At 46.1% G+C, this 21,318-nt stretch overlaps 1 protein-coding gene across 12 annotated transcripts in view; it reads right to left on the bottom strand.

The window, feature by feature from the left end:
- Positions 1-21,318, bottom strand: part of AGAP1 (ArfGAP with GTPase domain, ankyrin repeat and PH domain 1) — a 308,025-nt gene that overhangs the window by 63,895 nt on the left and 222,812 nt on the right. For 10 of the 12 annotated variants that reach the window (XM_038142034.1, XM_038142032.1, XM_038142030.1 and 7 more), the window contains one exon: positions 13,913-14,074. The exons of the other annotated variants lie outside the window; for them this stretch is intronic. In XM_038142034.1, the coding sequence (XP_037997962.1) occupies positions 13,913-14,074 (162 nt within the window). The remainder of the gene's footprint in view (positions 1-13,912; positions 14,075-21,318) is intronic. 12 annotated transcript variants of the gene reach the window in all.

The following is a 21,318-nucleotide window of genomic DNA, read 5'->3' on the forward strand; positions in this document are numbered from 1 at the left end:
GACCTGCTCTGTTAGTCCACCCTTAAAAATAAAACAAAACAAAACAAAACAAAACAAAACAAAATAAAATACAATAAAAATGTCTAAGATCACACCATAAATTGAAGCCCAGGTCTCCTCTTTGACAGAAGGAAATCCATCATTCCAGTACCTCCCATTCCTCCACAGCTTAACAAAGCTCAGCTCCTCGTTTCACATCTGGGATCCAAAGTTCAACCATAACCAGTGGTAAGCAAATGATTGAGTTTGCCTGGATAAACCAGTGTCTAAATGTACACAGAGAGACTGAAAAATAAAGATTACAGCTGACAAATCACTAACAATTAATCAATTCTCACATTCTCCTTACAATCACTATGGATCCTCACACCAGAGTCTTTAGGTAATCTGGTGAGCATTAACTTACACCTTACCTTATTATTAAAAACATTAAGCACATATTAATCTACGATTTATTACAATTAGGTTTGTCCTAATTTAATTAAACACTGAGGCCTCTTAAGTATTCTATGAAACTCAGGTATGTTGCCTGGCAAGTGGGGTCTTTCTGAAAATAATTTTTCAGGAATCCTCAGTGACATTTCAGAGATCTCCAAGTGGGAACTATTACCCCAGATGAGAGCTTAGTTTTGGGATGAAAATGTACATTAGTCACCGGGTAAGTACTGCCAGACTTCCTTCCCTACATCCACCTTTCCAGGCTCAGATTGCTGGGTCATTCCTGCGTGATAAACACCAGGTCTCACCATAAAATGGTGTTTATTTACAATAAAAAAAAGGCAAGCAGTTATTTCTGACTGCCCATTCAAAGCCTGCGCTGAACGGCGGCCAGCCAACCAAAAAGTGATTATGTGTGTGACAACGTTGATGCTGAGCCCAAAGTAATAATATTGCTCCGAATTTTAAGGTTAAGTAAACCATGAACTGCCCTTTTATGTATAAATATGTTGGTTAAAGCATTCAAGTTGTCTGGAAAGGGGCAGGGTCCCTTTGGTGCTTTGTTTACCACTCGGGTTTTTTGACAAACATGATCATCACAAACCAGCCAGCATCACCAACAACCTTCAAACGAGGATTTAAATAGTAAAATATCCTTCTTTAAAATATATTTTTTAAAAAAAATAACCTTCTTTAGAAAATATTTTCCCCTTGAAAAGCTTGCAGGACCCCTGCACACCATGGACTTGAAGTCCCAAAGGGAGGAGCTGAAAGAAGGGGAAGCCCAAAGAGTCTTGGAGCTGCCAATTCCTTGTCAAGGGAAGCAGGGACAGAACACTCCAGCCTGGGTGTGTCCTCCATCCCCAGGGAGTGCAGGACATGGATTGAGGACATGGATTGGGAGCAGTGGGGAGGAACCAAAGCCATGTCAGTGCCTGGAGGGCCCAGGGAGGCCAGCAGGGCCACAGCACCTCTCATGGGCTGAGCCTGCCTGCTGCAGCTTCCCAGGGCACAACCCAAACCCAGAACATGCTTTCTGTAAAAATCCCACAGGTGTCTCCCACATCCCACATCCCACATCCCACATCCCACATCCCACATCCCACATCCCACTCCCAGGGGAGATCTGCCATGATTCATGGAGCTGTGATGTCCCTGCCGTGTGTCCCTGTTGAGCAGGGGGTGTCACCACAGAATCTCTTCCATGATTGCCTCTTCCCAGCCCTCAGGCGAGCAAATCCATGGATCCCCACAGGCAGCAGGCTCAAACAGAACCCACACTGCAACAAAGTCAACAGAACCAACGAGGGAGAACTCCTCGCCTCGAAAAGTTGACTTTTCCGAGGGTTTTACCTCCCTGACGGACACCAAGGTGGGAAATTTAGAGCTGCCCTTCAGGTTTATTACGACTTGGGCACCAAAGATGCACCAGAGTCAAAGCTGCCCTCTCTCAGGGTGGGCAAACCCTGGCTGCTGGCACAGGGATGAGCACACGCAGCTCAGCAAATACAGACTCACAGCAGTTTCTCTTCCAAAGGAAGGGGAAAAAAAGATTCTCATAGCTCTTCCAGGCTGCCTGGAAGTAGTAAAATGTTACCACAAAATAGGCAAAAATCCCCCAAAAACCAGGATCTGGAATTTCAGACAACAGCTGAACCCAAATTAATTGGAACAAAACCCAACAGCTCTGTTTCAAAGAGCAAAAACCCACCAAGATAACTTTTTTTTTGCTGTGAATTCTGGTCTGGTCCCTATGTCTGAGGTGAGAACTGATTTAAAGAAGACAAAAAAAATTAAAAAATAAATTAAAGCTGTTTTTTTTAGGGGTGGGACTGGTCAATTTGAGCTTAGTTTTAGGGAAAAAAACAATCCAAAGAAACAATCTAAATAAAAGGGAAGCAGTAGAAGAGGGGCAGTACCATGAGGGGGGCATTTAGAGGCAGAAACACCTTCAGGAAAGGCTGGGAGCCTACAGAACTGCACGAATTTCAGGCAGGTGGAGAAAAATTGTACAAAGTAATGGCAATAAAAACTTGGGGTGCTACCAGAGCAGAGTTTTAATTGCATTTTTCCATCCCCTGGCACATTCCAAGCATAAGATCTTCATTTGATGCTTGGATAATACAGCATTGTACTCCAGCTTACTATGAAGTCCTGCTCTCATCTCTTTGAGCCACACATGCATCCAAAAATTAGGAATTGCAGGATATTCAAATGTGAGAAACCAGAGTGGAGGCACTGAGCAAAGAGCATCACTGACAATTAAGTATTCCCTCCTCTGGCACCTGGAGTTCCATAGGCACGGCTTTAATGGTTTTATTTTCATTTGAAGGGGTCCGAATGAAGGCAAATGTGACGTTTTCACAGGGGAGAAATAAACAGCAGCCTAATCAGCCTCTGAGACACGAGGATCTAAATGAAGGAGCTGGCCAGTGACCCTTTGCCTGTTTTAAAGCACAGGGATTTCTCCTCATTACGGGATAAAACCAGCTCGGGAACGTCGCCTTCGCGCCTCTCGCAGACAATCCCCACGGCTCCTGGCACGAGTGCCAAAACAGACACGTTCTGGCAGCCTGGAGGTTAAACTGCATTAATTCCTAAAACCTGGATGCTGATCTGCCGTCATTTACCATGCGCTCAACATGTGTGCTCAGCAGCAACTGGAAATGAAATATCTTAAATATTATCAAACGGTACATCATTAAATATAAATTAGATGGAAACAGGGGAAAGCTAAAAATTGACTAGGAGTTCAGCTCCTCTAAATGGCTAATACGGCCATTTTTCACCTGAAGCCCTCTCCAATACAGTTTTGCCATTAAGCAAAAACCCAAAGAAAGGTAATCAATTCCAACTAAAAAGCACTTCTCGCGGAATGACTGCACTTCAAACCCCTGGCTGGCTGCCAGCCTCCCCCCCCCCAGCCCCAGACAACAGCCATCAATGTTTCTGACTATCACAGGAGCACGAGGGGCCATGCATAATTGACTGGAAGATGGGCTAAAACTGTGCCCAATCAGTGTGTGATCAGAACCGCGTGGAATATTCAGCGCCACTTGATTACACGGAGCAGCCGCGGCCCCGCTCTCCTCATGAAATCTCTTCAAGGTCCAGAGTACTGTAATAAGATCATTACTGTCAAGCGCTACGAATCGCAGGCAATGAGTCTTGGGATAGGAAGTCATACTTCACAAGCTCCTCTGGTCTTCCTTTTTTTTTTTTTCCCCCCTCTCTCTCCTTTTTTTTTTTTTTTTTTGTATTTTACTGCGTGTTGAGGCAGCAAGGCGACGAGGTGACAGATAATGATCACATCACTGTGTGGCAACTAGAAAGGCACTTTTAAGAAAGAGCACAGAGAAATCAGCTTAAGAGAAACTCAAACAAATTTTTTTTTTAAGGGCTTTTTCTTTTCCCCCCTCAAAAATTAAATAGAATTAAACTGTGCAGTATTCTTCTTTCATGAATTGTGATTTAATGTCATTGAATTTAATCATTTGATAGATTTTCATATTATCCCAAAGCCTATTACCTCACAGACAAATGGCCAATTTTCTCCAGCTCACGCTCACAAAAGAAACCTTTATTAATTTTTTTTTTTTTCTTTTTTAGAGTCGGGGGGGAGAACTGGTGGAAAATGTCAATGATGAGGCCTGTTCAAGTTTCCCTTTTTACCTACTGCTTCCTGGAGTTACACACCACATATGATGCATAACATCTATCACGAGTAACTGGTCTGTAAAGAGAAAGGTGGAGGGACAGAAAACAGGAGATTAAAGCACAGGGTATAAAATAAACATAACAGCAAGCTCAGCGCTGAAACCTCACACAGGGCACGTAGATCTGCAGCGGGGACTTCAGCTGATGTAAGGCTTAAAACTTGACAAAACAACATGGGTTTGAAATGACTGACAGGCCAGGGGCTGGAAATGAGGAGCTCAGCATTACTGTTGCAGGGATGACATCAATACCACAAAGCACGGGGACTGGAACGGCTCCAGCCGTGGCTTTGAACTGGAGAAGGCTCCAGGGATGGGACAATTGCTTAAGGGGAAGGGAAAGTCCACCCTGCCCACATCTCCAGCAACTCCCACCTACAGCACCTCCATCACCTCCTCCAGGCCTGGAAGCTCCCATCATCTCCAGCAGATTCAATCCCATACCACAGCATTCTCCACTTGCTGTTCCTATGGAGAGCCCCATCCTTACGCATTTGTTCCCTTTCAAATGCATTCCACTGGGACACTGCTCCTCCAGCCCACCCTTTGAACATCATCATTGCACGAAAAGACTCCATTTCCACAGAATCCCAGAATGGTTTGGGTTGGAAGGGACCCCAAAGCCCATCTTGTCCTTCTCCTTCCATGGCAGGGACACCTTCCACTGTCCCAGGCTGCTTCAAGCCCCATCCAGCTTGGCCTGGGACACTTCCAGGGATCCAGGGGCAGCCCCAGCTGCTCTGGGCACCCTGTGCCAGGGCCTCAGCACCCTCAGAGAGGAGAATTCCTTCCCAACATCTGACCTGAACTTACTCTTTCAGTCTGCAGCCAATACATGCATATTCAGCCACATATTTAGTACAATTGTTCATATTTATCACCACTCTCCTCAGTTTTGAACGTGTTTTTTAAAAGATGTCACAAACACTCTGACAAAGAAGCAAAACAATAATGGGCACAAATTTTTCTTGATTTACAGGTAAATACTTCTTAATCTACAGCTTGTTACTAAATCCTTAATTGACTAAAATGTAGGGGTTTGCAACTAAAAAGGAATTAATGACCTGTTATTGTTCTGTGTGTACCTCTTGATTGTGAGCTTTTATAAGCCAAGAGCTGGTATGTCTAATAAGCCTTGGGTAGATCAGACATGACACAATCCCCCTTGAATTCCAGGACTGAGCTATCCGTGGCAAACCTCCACCACCAGGGCATCTGAAGGGAATGATTTAGGGCTTGCACCCTTCAAAGAAAGCTGTTTCCCACTGGTAGGTCAGTTCCAACAAGCTGATGAGTCCAAGGCATCCTTCAAAACCTAGATCTTCCTTCTACACCAAAATACCTTGCTTACTGAAATTTGCCTTGAGAGGCAAACGGGAGGACAAAGTGATACCGAGCACAGTCACCTGATTTCAGCCTTTTCACTGGCTGTAGCTTTATCATACATTATCCCCTAATTTTATGATATTTTCATTTAGGTATCTAGGCTCACAACGAAATGAAATTTCCCTACACTCCAGAAAAACTGGAAGGTGCTTGTAGAACAGACGTTCTTATTTAAGGAACAGAGCTACCAACCTCTCTAGCAGGATTAACATTTTACAAACACTCACTGCTACCTCTGCAAACATCACCTTGTGGACGTCAGGAGCCGTTTTCATAACCAAAGTCTCTGTGTCAAGCCGGCAGCACATTGCTGAGGACACTAATTACCCAAAGCCAGTCAAATGCTAAGGTGTCCCTTGTTTTTATTCAGCTACAAAACTGCTCAAAACTTCCTCCTTTCCCCAAAAAATCAGGCCAAATCCCAGCGTGGCACTGGATACCCAGCGAGCCCTTCTGCTGTCGCAGTGCTCAAAACGGGACTAATCTTTAGGGAAACGTCGAAAATAAAACAAAGTGCTATCATTCTCTCACTCTCCAGATGTGCCAGTGTGTGCAACCACCACCAATTCATCCCAGGCCTCATCCTCTCCAGAATCCCTTTTCCTGCTGACCACCACTGTGACACTTTTCCTTTCAACCAGGTGGGCGGAACCGGCCGCCTCCACCGACCCCGGCTTCTGAAGGGAAGCGGGAATCTTTCAACTTGTTTAGCCCGCAATGAAGTAGGTTAAAACAATAGATGAGCTTCACCTCCCTTGTCTTTCACTCCTCAGCATCACCATAAGTGTCTTGCAGCAGCAGCCCTTTCATGTCAGGCAGGCTGTGGCAGCCGAGGCTCGAGGATTCCCAACAAGTGACCTTTCTGCCTCGGTTGAAAGCCAGGCTCTGAAGATTGGGGCTGCATTTTTTAATTTCTGCCCTCCTGCCTCCTCCTGCACAGCCCTCTGCCAGGACTGAGTTTCCTATGGATGAAGTCCCAGCTGATGAGTGGAATTAGAGCCCAGGAATGTTTTGACAGGGAGAGGTGATAAACTCACAGATGCCCAAACGAGCACCTGGCACTACAGACACAGATATGGGCACACACTGCTGGGGTTTCTTTTGAAAGTTCTCTTGCAGGCAGGAAAAACACAGCTAGGCATTTTGCTCCTTTTTAATGCCAACTAAATCCTAAGACCTGCTTTGTTCTGGGAGGTTTTTAAAGAAATTCTTTCCTAAAAAGCAGCTAGAGCAGAGAATGGTTGGTCGGGGAGGCTTATAACTGTTCTGAGATAATCTACAAAATAAGGATGCAAACACTTAACTAAACACACTCCTAAAATCTCACTGAAAGCAAACTCATTAAAGCCCAGGTTTAGGAAGTGATTTTTTTTTGTGTGTGTGTCCAGTATGAAATTCAGCAAAATGTTATTTGCTGCAGTTCCTGAAGTGTTTCATGTACAGGAAGACCACACAAATGACAGGATGACCAATAAACTGTAGACAAAGAGAATTCAGCAGTAACCCTAAATGCATTACAAACCTATTTAAAAACCCCCCAGCCTTTCTAGGAATCTGCTTATCCTGCCAACCCCTTCAGTTCCAAATAAATGCTTCTTTCCTTCATTCACATTGCAGTCAAAATTCCACTTTGTAGCCCTTTCTCCTTAAGCCCTGAATATTTTTTTAAAACTACAAACATTTACTTCCTAAAACTTCAGGCACTTAAAGAGGCCAGGAATAGAAGCAAAACCTGCTGTCACTAAACCCTTTATCAGATGGTGCACAGAAATACTGCACGACAGGATGGGAACATACTCCTCCTCTGTGTGATTTGGGATTTTAAATTCTACATTTATGTCTTTATATTTTAGAGGGGAAAAGCTTAAGATACCTCTTATCATTTTAAGGAGAGTATAACTGGAAAAAAAAAAGCGCAGGATATTATTAAGGAATTACTGTTTTCCCCTCCTGATTCATCCCCAGACTTTGTGTTGTTGCTGTACCCCAATACCGTTACATAGCAGGCTGTAATTATTGATAGCTGATTTATAGGGACCAGCTAAAATAATTAGGATGGCCAGATCACCAGGAATAACTTTTGTGGCATTCCTTCATGGGCAGCACCTGTTTGCTGTACACTTTATTATCCTGCAATGGACTGCACACAGGCTTTCCTCGAAGAAGTTTTGGTGGCAGCTCAGTTCTGGGCATCACTTCAAGCAACACAATCCATCCAAGGACCTGGACATCCAATGGATTGGATTCCAAAGGTTACAAACTCTTTAATAGGTGAGTGGTTTTGCCCTTGCTGCAGCTGCAGGTCAAGATATTACATTTCAGAGAAAAGGCAGTGACGACGCTGTGGCTTTTTGTGCTGGAAAGGTTTGTGAACATGCTGTCCTCTGACAATGTCAGAAGGCTTCTTCCAGACCATAAAAAGCAAAAAAAAAAAAGAAATTAAATATATATCTAAGAGCAGCAAGTAAAAATACCCTCCTTCATCATGGTGCTTAATTCAGTGTATGGTAAGTAAGTATTAGCATTAAAAATGTCAAGTTCATCTGTCAAAGGAAGAATTTGCTCTCCCACTTTTGCTCCTGGAGTTGTTTCCACTAAACTTCCAAAAATCCCAGATGACTTTTTGTTGTTTTCTTTTTAACATGCTTAGAGAGATAGAATTTTTTAGTTCAGTGTGGCCACCACACTTCCTAAAGGAAATGTTTGTTAAAATTGTGTGGAGGGCACCACAGTGTGGTACCAAGAATGTTTAAATCACCTCAGGGTATGATGCCAGCAAGAAAATCACCAGGATGCTCAGGAAAGCGTAGGGTGGGAGGCTGCAGGAGAAATGCCCACAGCTTTTCCATGCATTTCAGTGACCCCCTGTACTGCTTCTGATTTTTTCACTTCAAAAAGCAAAATTTCAGGTCTTATACAGAGAACTGCATTTCTCTAATTCACCTGGTCATTTTGTTTGTGGGGTGGCTGAAAGGGACACAGGGAGACACCAGCTGAAAGCACTGATGGTTTTGCTTATTGCTAAAAGAACAAATGAGAGGTCTCACTAAACCTTGTTCTTCCATCCACAGAAAACAAACGAATATATTTTAATTTCCTGCTTAACCAGGGCTCATTTTCAACACCCAGTGACACAGAACACATGTTCTTTTAAATAAAACAATGGTTTTTAAAATATCTTTACCAGTTTACCTCAGGAAAAATAAAAAGAAAATAGGATTTCTCAGTAAAGTGGGGTTCATCCTTTAGCTAAAAGCCAGAAAGTGTAAACCTGGAGTTGGGTCTGGACTGCACAGAGCAGCAAAGCACCAGGAAAAGCAATTACTGCACAAGGAACAAATACCTTTGTGTTAAGAAAACAGTTCTGAGAAGAAACATAAAAGGTCCTTCTTTATCCTTCAAAACCTCTTTAGAACCAAACGATGAAGAAGAACATGGGTCTCAGAGAGTTTGGAAAGTCTTCCTGAAGCTGCTGATCACACTTGCTGCTCCTCCAGCGCTGTTCCCAGCTCCACCTGCGCGCACCGACCAGAGCTGGGGGGGTTTGCCCCAGGATGCTGAGAGAGGAGATGGATTCTCTGCCCTGGGAGGGTGGGGAGAGGCTGGCACAGGGTGTCCAGAGAAGCTGTGGCTGCCCCTGGATCCCTGGAAGTGTCCATGTCCAGGCTGGATGGGGCTTGGAGCAGCCTGGGATGGTGGAAGGTGTCCCTGCCCATGTCCCACCCCAGAGGGTGGCATGGATGGGCTTTGAGGTCCCTTCCAACCCAGCCCAGTCCATGATCCCATGGCCTCCCCAAGGGAAGGAGTGGATGTACCCATGCCACTGGGATGTGCTGCTGCTGGCCCCTACAGCACACACTGGCTGGATCTCCTGGTAATGAAAAACCTGGAGAGCAGGGATGATCCCCCAGGGCTGAAAGGCAGCCTGGGGCTTTCCTAGAATCCCAGAGATGGATGGAGGGGAGGCAGGCTCAAGCTGGCACAGCCATCAAGCTTTTAAACTAAAAGAGTAAGAAAAATAAACACTGGGAAAGATCTTTCTGTGACGAGTATTTCCAAGAAAGCTTTTTAATTTTTTCTGCTTGTTTTCCAGCTGAAAAGCCTTCCTATTATCCCTGGCTGTTCCAGGAAGTGCAGCAGCACAAGGGGACCCAAACAGATGAGGCTCTGAGCAGCCATTCCTCTTTGAAACACAGCTCTGTCTAATCCTGCTCCGAGCAACTTCAGGCAGCACGATGGGGAAAAAAACTGCTGGTTGCTGGCACCTTGCCTAATGTAAGCATTCCTGCTGCTATCCTCAAAAACACAGAGGGATATTTTTTTTTTTTCAGTGACAAGTTCTGCACAGAGAACTGAGAAACTTCTCTCTGGGAAAAAAAAAATTCACAAGAATCAGATTTTCTGAAATAGGAATGGAATTTTAATTTTCGTGCAAGCGCAGCGCAGGTGCTTCAGCATTTGTGTTGCTGTGAGCATTGTCTCAGACGAGCTGCAGGAAGATAAACCAAGGGAGATGAAAGAACCCATCCCAGAAAGACAGGGCTGTGCATGTGCAGATAGTGTGGAGAGAGAAGAATCAGCATGACCTTTATGGAAGGGCATAAAAGGGATGAGCATCAGGCCTTGGAATTGGTGAACCACCCTGAGCTCAGTGTCCATCATCGTGATATCTGAATACTTGGGCAGAGGTCAATGATCAAAGCAGGCACGTTCAAGGAGGGGAAAAAAGCCCTGCAAAGTGCAGTAAAAATGCTCCAGTTTGCTGAAGACCAGATTTAAACCTCATTGAACACTTCAGCTTTGGTGCAGAAGAAAATGAAGGAACTCAGAATTCCTGTTTGAAAGCTGACACTTGAAACGTGCCTGGAGCCAAAGGAAGGCAACACAAAATCTAGAATTACCCACACCATTTAACTCTGATCCATTGTACCTGCCTGAGAACAGCGACTGCAGGAGGATCCTCCTCCTCCTCCTCCTCTGCACAAGGAGCCCAGGATTTCCAGAGGGAAGGAAGGAAGACCATGGTTCTCTCACAATTATCACCACAGGCTTCTGGAGCCCATTGGCAGCATCTCAAACACTTTGATCAAAGTCTTTGCATCTCCCAGAACACCTTTGACGGCCTATTTTGGATTTGTGGTCTTCAAAAATGCAGTAATCCTCTGAGGGTGCAAATCTACGTTACGGTGGGGGAAGAAAAATCCCCAAGGGAATCTTTTAGGTCACCAGGCAGATTTGTAGCCAAGCACTGGAGAACAGGGAAATAACTGGAACTGAAAACTGCTTTGAAGTGCAAGACAGATGTGGAAATCATAGAATCATGGGATATCCGGAGTTGCAAAGCACCCACAAGGATCACTGATCCTACTCCTGGCCCTGCACAGACCCCCAACAATCCCACCCTGGGAGTGGTACCAAACCCTCCAGGAGCTCTGGCAGCCTTGGGGCTGTGCCCATTCCCTGCACCCTCTGCGGGAAGAACCTTTCCCTGAGATCCAACCTAAACTCCTCTGACATTCAACTGCTTGGAGAAAACACCCAGAACAGCCTGAACCTGGCTGGACTCGAGGACCCTTGAGGCCCTTTCCATCCTCGATGATTCGGTGGCTCTGCCTTGCACCGACACGCGTCCCAGAAAACCCAAAGGCTGCCCGGATTTGGGAAGAGCAGCCTCCCCCAGCCTTTCTGAGTCTTGCTAGGACGTCCTTAGTGGCAATCTCCAGCCACTATCACTCTTTGTGAGACGCCCTTCTCCTAAAAGGACAGGGAGCCGGAGCACGCCTCATTGCCTTCTCCTTCAGCTCCCGCTGACGGACGAGGCTGCCTGTCCTCGCTGTCAGCCATCCCCTCCCAGCCCCGCCAAGCATTCAAGGACCAGCAAGATTAGCTGTCTGCTGAAGGATGCCCAGAGCCCTGGGATGCCCAGAGCCCTGCCTGGAAACTCCTTGCTCTGCTCTCGTGGCCAAAGTGCTGCTTTTCAGCAGCAGGGCTGTGCTTTAAAGAGAGGGTGTAAAATTAAGGGGGACACAACTGGCAAGTCCCAAACAGAACAGGGGGCCCAGTTCAGAAGACATGTGAGAAGAGGCAGGTGAAAGGAAGCTGATGGGCTCATGCAGAGCTACAAACACTGTAAAAGGAGGGGTTGGCACTCTTGGAGCACGTCCAGAGGACGGGACGGAGCTGGGAAGGGGCTGGAGCACCAGGGGAGGCTGAGGGAGCTGGGAAGGGGCTGGAGCAGGAGGAGCAGCAGAGGGAGCTGGAAAGGGGCTCAGGGGCCCTTGTGGCTCTGCACAACTCAGGAGGGGACAGTGGGGGTGTTGGGCTGTGCTCCCAGGGAGCACGGACAGGAGGAGAGGGAACGGCCCCAGGCTGGGCCAGGGGAGGCTCAGGGTGGAAAGTGGGGAATATTTCTTCACAGAAAGGGCTGTCCAGCCCTGGCACAGCTGCCCAGGGCAGTGGTGGAGGCCCCATCCCAGGAAGGATTTAGAAGACGTGTGGACGGGGCACCTGGGGACAAGGATTTGTGGTGGCCTTGGCAGTGCTGGGGGAACGGCTGGACTGGATGATCTCAGAGGGCTTTTCCATCCTAAATGATTCTACTCCCTTTGAGGCTCCCTGTGTGTTACTGAGCTGCTGCTTGCCAACAAGCCTTTCTGGAAGCACACTGATCCCACTTCCATGAGAGGGGACAATTCTGTTGAGTTATTGGAAGAGGGTTTCAGGTAACACGGTGTGATGCTGGAAGACGAGGAGAAGAGGAAGAGGAAACAGAGGAGGATGAAGGATGGACTCTGCAATCAGAACAGGGACATCAGGGACAAGAGACCCAAGTGCAAACTGCTCCCTCTGGGTCTGTGCCTGCAGCCCAGGACCACACAGGCTCCAGCTCCAGTGCCTTGTGAAAACAATCTCCCCAGGAGAAAGAAAACATACACCTATTAACTGCTCAGAAAGAGATTTTTCAAAGGCTCTCGATATCCAGCTGCTCTTGATTCATTTTGACTTCAACAAAATATTCTTGGGCCAATGGTGAACGCTCTGAAAAATCCCCTCTGTAATTTGCCATTGAGGTTTGAAAATAAGTGGTGTAAAAGGGCTTCTTTAAAAGAAAAATAATAAAAAAGGACAAATTAAAAATGAAAGGTTGAACTAAAATTTGGCTGTGGGCCATAAACTAGGGGGAAACTAACAGCAAAAATAGTTAAATGACTGGAAAGAGAACACAACAGGAGCTGTTATGAAAAAAAAGCTGATGGCTTTTTAAAAAAGGATTTGTATAGATAGCTGGGGAAATAAATTCCGGATGTGATAGAAGTGCAATTGAGAAATTAAATAAATGGAAAATAAGGATGACTAAGTAGTAGTTAACATGCCCCTTCTCAGTTGTATACTATTATCACATCTATTTTTAATGTCTCTTTGGCTGTCAGCAATTGTCATCCTTTTTTCAGAACTTGTTCCAACATTCTTTGATACCGAATTAGCTGTTTTTTACTCTCCCATGCTTACAACCACATCTTTTTCTTACTCAACACTCTCCTTTTCCCACAATGTTATTCCATTGTCTCCCTTTTTCATCTCTCCTTATGTGTTGACTCCCCAGTTTCTGAGCCCTCCAACCACCCTTGTTCATCTTTCTTTTTCTGGAGCTCTTTTGGTTGAATCCTAGCATGTTTCTTTTCTTCTTTTCTAAAGCAGCAAGCATGTTTTATATCATACCTGGCTCCTGTACACATTGTTACCCCTTCAGAAGGGCATTGAACAGCTACAGCAGTGTGGAAATAGTAAGCTAAACTAAGGGAGAAAAAGAAGTTCTTTTTGGCTTTTGCTTTCTGGCTCGTAAAAAAAAAAGAACCCAAACATTTAAACTCTCCCCTTTTCCCTTTTATCCTCAAATAACACAAGCTTTCCACAAGCAGCTGAATATTCAAACAATGAGAGGCATCAGAAGTGTTGGACATTCTAGAGCTCAGGATGTGCCTAAGGAGATGTGATAACACAAGATTTAATAATACTGAAAAAAATACACAAGTTCTGACGTGATCCGTGGGCTACGGAGTGAACCTGAATTTTTCCTCCTTGTTAACCTTCCAAGTGTGCCTCTCCCTCACCTCAACACCTAATGATGCTCCATATTAACTTGGGGACTCTGATTTATTACAAAAAAAAAAGGTTCTAAAAACATTTCAGGCAGCGGAATTCACCACTGTGATGCCTCAGCCGCTTCAGCTCCACCCTTACAAGCTCACACTTTAATTTCTCACAACTCCCTTTCCCCCCGTGCATTCAGAGCCGAGGCTGGTGCTGAGCTGACAACACTCTTTGGAATGGCATTTTCAAAATTCAGGCTTGGATTTTGATTTGGGACCTACCCTCAGCCGTGCCCGAGATGCCATCAGCTTTGAAGTTGCTTGTGCTTTTCTTCCGGCGGTGCTTCTTTCTGTTGGCGTGGGGGGAAGGAGGGGGGTCCAGCTTGGGGCTGGTGGTGCTGGATATGCTGGGGCTGGAGCACACTGAATCTCCCAGGCCCGTGTCTGCAGTTGGGTGGAGGGGAAAAAAAAGGGGAGAAAAGATCAAAAGGCTGTGAGATTGAAACGAGGCGATGTTAGAATCCAAGCTTACAACCCCTGGCTGTTGGCGGATGCGCTCTCGAGCTCCTTCAGGAGAGTCTCCAAACAATATCCATAGTTTTTTTTCAAAAAAAAACCCAACTTGGCTGAAGTGCTGATTCAAGTCCTGTCAGATTTACAGGACTCAGCAGCAATTTTAGGAGCAGGCCAGCTGGAATGCACAAAAACAATGGGAAAGCACTTTATTGCTTCCAATTGCTCCCTCCTCCAAAGATCTTCCCCAGCCTCAAATTAATTTGTGTAACACTTGGGCATTTTAATCCATGAAGAGAGAAACCCCTACATCCTCTGCAGGTTCTCTGCTGTCGTTAATATCAGACAGGCACCCACTGAAAAGGTGGTGATGGCAATAAAGGTGGGAAAGTAAAATAAGTAATGTGCACCTGGTACAGGTAATAATTGTGTGACAAAGGGTCACTTCCTACCTGCTCCCAAGGAAAATAAATAATCCCACGTTATTCTGTTCAGTTTCCTGCTTTATTAACTCCAACAATTTTAAGAACTGGGCCCTTCCACATAGTAAATATTCCACTAACCTTAATGCAGGATTTCCCCCCAAGGTTGGTAATATGATTTTTGTTTAATTACCAGCTTGGTTTGGATTTTAATTATAAAATTCCACATAAAACCTACACTTAAAGGAGAGTGCTTGCTATTATGGAAAGTGAAGCCATTTTCAGAGCCTTGCTTAAATACCATATTGCACCTTAGTGCAGTATCAGGACTGCATTTATGTGCCATATCCTTAAAATCTCCCAGACAGATATTCAGCAAATACATTCCCATGATTGCCTTTTGGGGTTAAATACTTGATGATTGGTTTCAGAATAGCAGACACAAGGAAAAAGAATAAAGATCCTTATTCTAAAGCTTAAGCGTAATAGCAGGAGCGCATTTAATTTAATATGTCAGAAAAATATCAAGCCAAAGATTATTAAAAAAATAGCTTTTGATTCTTTTCGCATAGTTACATTCCCACAGAACTGCCTATTTGACAAAAGCCAACTTATTTTGGTTTCTTTTTCCTCCTAATAAAGTTTATTTACTAATTACCCCCTAAGCACAGTTGTGCTCTAAGTTATTAGTGGGGGATAAATTATGGAGCTAATTGCCTGGCAAGAGAGACCAAACCAAACATTAATCTTTATATTAAGGATTTCTGTTCTTTTCCCTACACTCACTAGCTTGAAACCAGTTCCCAAGAATTTAACCCCAAAAAGGAATCATGGGAATGTATTTACTCTGTATCAGTGTAGGAGATTTAAAGGATTTGACCCACAACTGGTGCAAGTGGCTCTCCTGGCAGAGTTTGCTGTCTCTCCAGGAGAGGAGGAAGGCAAACCCAGGTGAAAATCCTGGTGGGAATTCTCTCAGCCAAGGGGACAGAGATCCCTTTGGATCCAAGGCACAGAGAGAAGATGCAGAAGAGGGTGCCAGAAACACAAAGGCATGAGCACAGATGCACTGGGGTTACTGCCAGTCCCAAGTAGTGACCTCCAGCCTGACTCTGGAGGTTTCCAATGGTGATACCTCAAAAGAAGGAGAAAACCCCCAGGTTGCCCAGAGAAACTGTGGCTGCCCCATCCCTGGAAGTGCCCAAAGATGGGCTGGATAGGGCTTGGAGAAACCTGGGCTAGTGGAAGGTGTCCCTCTCTGACGTGTCAGAACCAGGTGATATTTAATATTCCTTCCAACCCAAACCTTTCTGGGATTCTATGATACAAAATGCCTCACTTCCTCCCCGCTCATTCCCAGCTTTCACTTTAGAAACAATCAAACCCATCCGAGTTCATCCCCTCCTGCACCCGCAGCATCAACCACCATGCCCTGCTCCCATAAACAGTAAAAAACCCCACAATCCTGAGGCAACGCCGCAGAATACATCCTGCTAAAAACCATCAGGCTAGATCCACACACTGGTGGCAGCTCTGTCTAATTTCCAGGCCGTAAATCCCCCCAACAAAACCTGCTCAAGAGCTCTGAAAAATGAGGGACGAACGGGGTTGACGCCTGGCGTCGAGAGCTGAAGAATTAACCTCCCGTGGTAAATCCTCGTCATCCACAGCCCCTTCCAGGTAATAACCTGCTGTCCTTGGGTCAAACTGCTCTCAAGTGGGAGCCTGGAGCTTTCCCTCCCCCTCAACCAGCAAGGGAAGGTTGGTGCCTCATAAGCGGAGCCGAGTTGGTATCGCCGGCGCGCTGCTGCCCCGGATCCCCGCTTCCCGAGCCCACCCTTTGAAGATGGGAGTTATTTAACATTGCCCTGCTTTAAAATATGAGCAATCAAAAGGCACCGGGCTTCCACGCTGTGCTCTCCCATTTCCCACTCCTTCTCTTGCCTGACAAGGTATTCTTCAAATTGAAAAGAGGGCTCCTGAAAGCTCGGGCTTGGGGAAACTGTAAATGAGTTCAGGCTTCAGCCCGCTGAATGCAATTTCATCCTCCTGACTGAATACAAATAATGCATTTTATTTGGTATCAATTACCACGCCTGAGAACAGACGGCCACTGCCGGCACTATTAAATATATATTTAAAAAAAAAAAGAGGGGGGAAAAAAAAAAAGGCAAGGAAAAAGGCATGGCAAATTAAAAAAGCAAGCGCCTCATTACTCCCCATCTCAAGCAGCTTTGACAGAGGCACTGGAACTCATAAGCTGCGTTCCACTGGGCTGGGATGGGCTGTTTTCCAGCCATCCCGCACGCTCAATGTCAGCCATTAGTTCTTCCCAATCGGGCATCAATGTTCAACACACACCCGAAAAAATATATAATACTGGTAATAATAATAACAATCTGCAGCCTCTCCGAGCTTCAATACTTGAAGTATGAGTCAAAGCAGCAGTTTCACTTTTCACTCGGGAAGCTGACAAGCATGACTAGAGGGGGAATAAAATAACATTCAGTTCGCATAAATATCAAGCGGGCTGCTTGAGACTGATGGGCCAGGAATGTATTCTTAGCCATCATTCTGGCAGACAGGCCCAAGGACACTCATAACTTATTTTACAATCATTTAGTTTCAGCTCAAGTGGAAAACGTGACAACTTATCTCTGCTGACAAGATGCCATATCGAACCTTACAATTAACTCTCCCCCGATTATCTGCCCAGCCCATCATTAGCTCTGCGGCTCTTGATGGACTGTAGGGGCACAGCTTCCCTTGATGATGGTCATCATTTGCAGGGTGCAGAGCTCCATGACACCACGCCGAGGACAAAACTCTCCCCTTGCCACGGAGCTGGGGTTGTCCTGACCGGCACAGCCTCGTTTTTTGTGACTGTTTTGAGGTGATGCGCAGCAAAACGCTGCTGGAAAATGTCTTCTCCCCCCAAACAGAGCATCCTCGTGTTTCAGCCCATGCCTGCTGCTGCTGCAACCTCCAGGAGTGAGCCAGAGGTGCCCACGCTCTGTCCCAGCTGCCAGGAGCCTTCCTCCCTGCCCTCCATCCCTCTCCAGTGCCATTATTAACTCCTTCAGCTGTAAGGGAGAGCTGACACAGCCAGATCGCAGAATCATTTGGCTTGGAAGGGACCTTAAACCCCAACTCCTGCCATGGGACACCTTCCCCTGTCCCAGGTCGTTCCAAGCCCTGGCCAGCCCGGCCTTGGACACTTCCAGGGTCGTGGCAGCCCTGTGTAAGTATGTGCAGTATCTCACTCCATGCCCAAAAGCAACAAGTGACCCTTGGTGACCAAACACCCCTCGAGTTTTGCAGAGATGGGACATAAAAACCCCACCCCTCTGCTCTTCACATGGTGATTTTTCCCTACAGGTGCAGGACATGTGGATTAAGACTGTTCTGCTTGTGCAAGTCCAACCCTCATTTGTGAGAATTTACCAAACAAAACAAAAAAGGCAATGCAGCTTTTACTCCACAAGGCAAGTGCCGGGTCTGCCTCTCTCCAAGATCCATTTTGCAATTATGGTCATGAGAGAAATTCCTTTCAAGTATGACAAACTGTGGTAGAAGAAAGGAGAGGTGGAACAGAAGAAACACTTCATCTCCAACTACAACCCCGAGTAAAGAGACAGAACATGAAATGAAAACCAATCCTCAGAAGAGTCTCGAGAGCTGTGCTGTTGTACTGGGCTTTATTTGCTGTTTGAAACAATTTCATATCCTCTCCCAGTGTTACACATATTTTGTAAAAGGTAACAATTCCCACTTCCTATCTTTTCTATTATCTTGCTATTTGGAAGCTGCATCTGCTCGACAAATGGATCTCAAAGACAACTCCATTTGTGTCCCCGAAGGACTTTGTGAGTGTCCTCCTGGATTTGAAAAGGGTAGAAAATTAACAGAACCATCACTGAATCACAGGACTGGAAGTGACCCAATAGATCATCTCATCCCACCCCTGCCATGGGCAGGGACATCTTCCACTGTCCCAGGTTGCTCCAACCCCGTCAAACCTGGCCTTGGACACTTCCAGGGATCCAGGGGCAGCCCCAGCTGCTCTGGGCACCCTGTGCCAGGGCTGCCCACCCTCCCAGGGAACAATCCCTTCCCAATATCCCATCCATCCCTGCCCTCTGGCAGTGGGAAGCCATTCCCTGTGTCATGTCCCTCCATGCCTTGTCCCCAGTCCCTCTCCAGCTCTCCTGGAGCCCCTTTAGCTCCTGGAAGGAACTCTGAGGTCTCCCTGGAGCCTTCTCTTCTCCAGATGAACAGCCCAAACTCTGAGCTGTCTGAAACTCAATCCAAACCCCGACTGTGCTTCCTGGTGCCCCAAGAACAGAAAAACAATTACCTTGCATCCCAAATTTCCCACACCCCCACACCAAACCCGTCCGAGATACGACTCCTTCAGCACCTGCAGCAGAGGTGCAGGAGATGCCGGCACAGGAACCAAGGAGGCCAAGGAAATGAGGGACAAAAAGCCAGGATGAGCACCCCAGGCCAGGGTAAAGGAGCTGGGGGTGGCAAAAGCAGGAAAAGAGGCGACGTGCAAGGTACGGGAATAGCACAGCACAAAGGCTGGGATACAAAAGTCCAAGAGCGGAGCTTCGTCGTTGGCCCACGGCTCCTATTCTCTGTGTCACACACACAACCCTCTCTCCTGTGTAACCATCTGCAGCGGAACCAAGGATATTCTGACCCCTTCTATCCCCGTGCCTTTTGATTTATTTCATATTTTTGTCAAATCACCTATTTACAAAAACTTGAAACAAACTCAACAGGTGACGCTATTCTCCGCAGACCAAAGTCGAGCTTGATCTGGTTTACATTTTTCTTGCATCTTCTTGTTAAAATTTTCCAACAGGCTTTCAAAGTGAAATTAGACTTTTTTGTCAAGCCCAGCTCCCCAACACGGCCTTATTCTCAAGTGGCTGGAGATTGATTAATTTGGGTTTTTGATTTGCCGAAGTGACAAGAAGTCAGACGTTACAAAAGCGGGAGCGGTGAATGGGATCAATTAAAGAGCAGAAGCAGCAACACAATTAATAGCACCGGGTTCAAGAGCAGAAAGAAAGAGCTGATGACGAAAACAACAGCAACAGCTCTGCCTGCAGCAGGAATCTTTGCTGCGACCCAAGGAAGGCTGAATCCAAAGAGGGTGTTTCAGAACTTTCACTATGCCATTAGTGCTGAAATGAAATAAGGCAAAGATGTCGGTAGCTGGTGGACTGAATAATAAAAAAATAGCTGGACACTTTCATCTTCCACGCATGTGTTTTAAATAAAGGTGAGAAAAGCAATCCTTTTATTTAAACAGGGGAAGCAAGAGACTATAACTATCTGTAGTTTGTATTTCAGACCCATTTCCCTGAGCTGAGATTTTTCTGGCTGTGAAATCCACTGCTCTCCAGCTTCCCTTTACAGCTATTACCATAAATGTTCTATCAAGTTCTTTATCTTCCTCCTCTGCCTCAGACCGAAGTGAAAGGGATGCAGCAATCGCACAGCGCAGATGTACAGGACTGACATTAAAATCCTGTCAGAACTGCAGCTTGGCACAAGTCCCTGGATGTGATAAACACTTGGGAGTGGGGGAGAAGGGGTGGCACGAGATTGCAGCCTCCAGGATGAAAAAAAAAAAGGCAAATATTTGTCAGGTACAGAGAGCTCACACCTTTGGAGGAATTAGGTGCATCTGGTCATCGCTGAGCTGAGCTCAGACACTCAAGCTATAGAGGGCTTAAATTACCCGGCAGCACTGAAGGAAATTAAAGGGAGCTCTGAGCAGAACTGGAGATGGACATCAAAGAGCCTCGGGATCCTTCCCTTTCCACAGCATCTCCCATTTTTGCAGCCTTGTGCCCAGAGCCTGCAAATCTCAAAGCTGTCCTGCCATCCTCAGGAAGCCCCACTGAACGACTCCTTTCCTCTAAGAGAAACTTCAATTAAACAAGGAAAACAAAGCTTCTTTCTAGGCAGCAGAAGAGGAATCTGCCTGCTTTTGGAGGGTCTGGCTCTTGCTGTGTGGCAGCACCTCCAGACCCCAGGGCACGAGGACCCATTCCACTCTGTGACAAGGGAGGGACATTGTCCACAGCCTTGGGAGAGACAATCAGCCTCCAGATGCTCAGGCACAGATATTGGAAGGCTTCAGTAATTTTGGAAAGACCCTCGTTACCATTTCCCTTATCTAAAGGGAAGACACGTCACCTCTAGCTCATTCCCTACCAATGCACAATGTCGGGCCATCATAAAGGAAGCATGAGAGCAGAAATGCAACAATAGAGCTTAAAAAAACCCCACAAAAGTACATTTTCCCTCCTAAGGAGCAACACATTACAGTGCTGGCAAAACAGCATCCTGCTCCCTGGAACCTGAAGGATGGCTAGGAAGAAAAGAAGCTCCCTTTCAAAGGAAACTCCTCGTTTCCAGGAGGAATTCACCAGCTCCCACAAGGAGAGCACACAACTATTCCTACATAATTCTCTCCTGTGCTGCCAGGACGGTGACAGGCAAAGCAAAGACTGTGCTTTAGAGGACCTGCAACCTCAGAACGTGAACTGGGGATGAGATCCTAATCTTCCTCCACACATCTTGCCTGCAGCAGGTTTAGGTCAGGGGCAGGGATGATACAAACCACTCCCTGAGAGAGCAGGGTTTGTTAATTTATCTCATCCCCCGTTACGCAGACGCATCCCCGCACTCCCCTGCTCTGCTCTGGATGCCCTGTGGAAAGATCAAGCCTGA

This window comes from Motacilla alba, chromosome 7, assembly GCF_015832195.1.
Source record: "Motacilla alba alba isolate MOTALB_02 chromosome 7, Motacilla_alba_V1.0_pri, whole genome shotgun sequence".
Taxonomy (NCBI): Eukaryota; Metazoa; Chordata; class Aves; order Passeriformes; family Motacillidae; genus Motacilla; species Motacilla alba.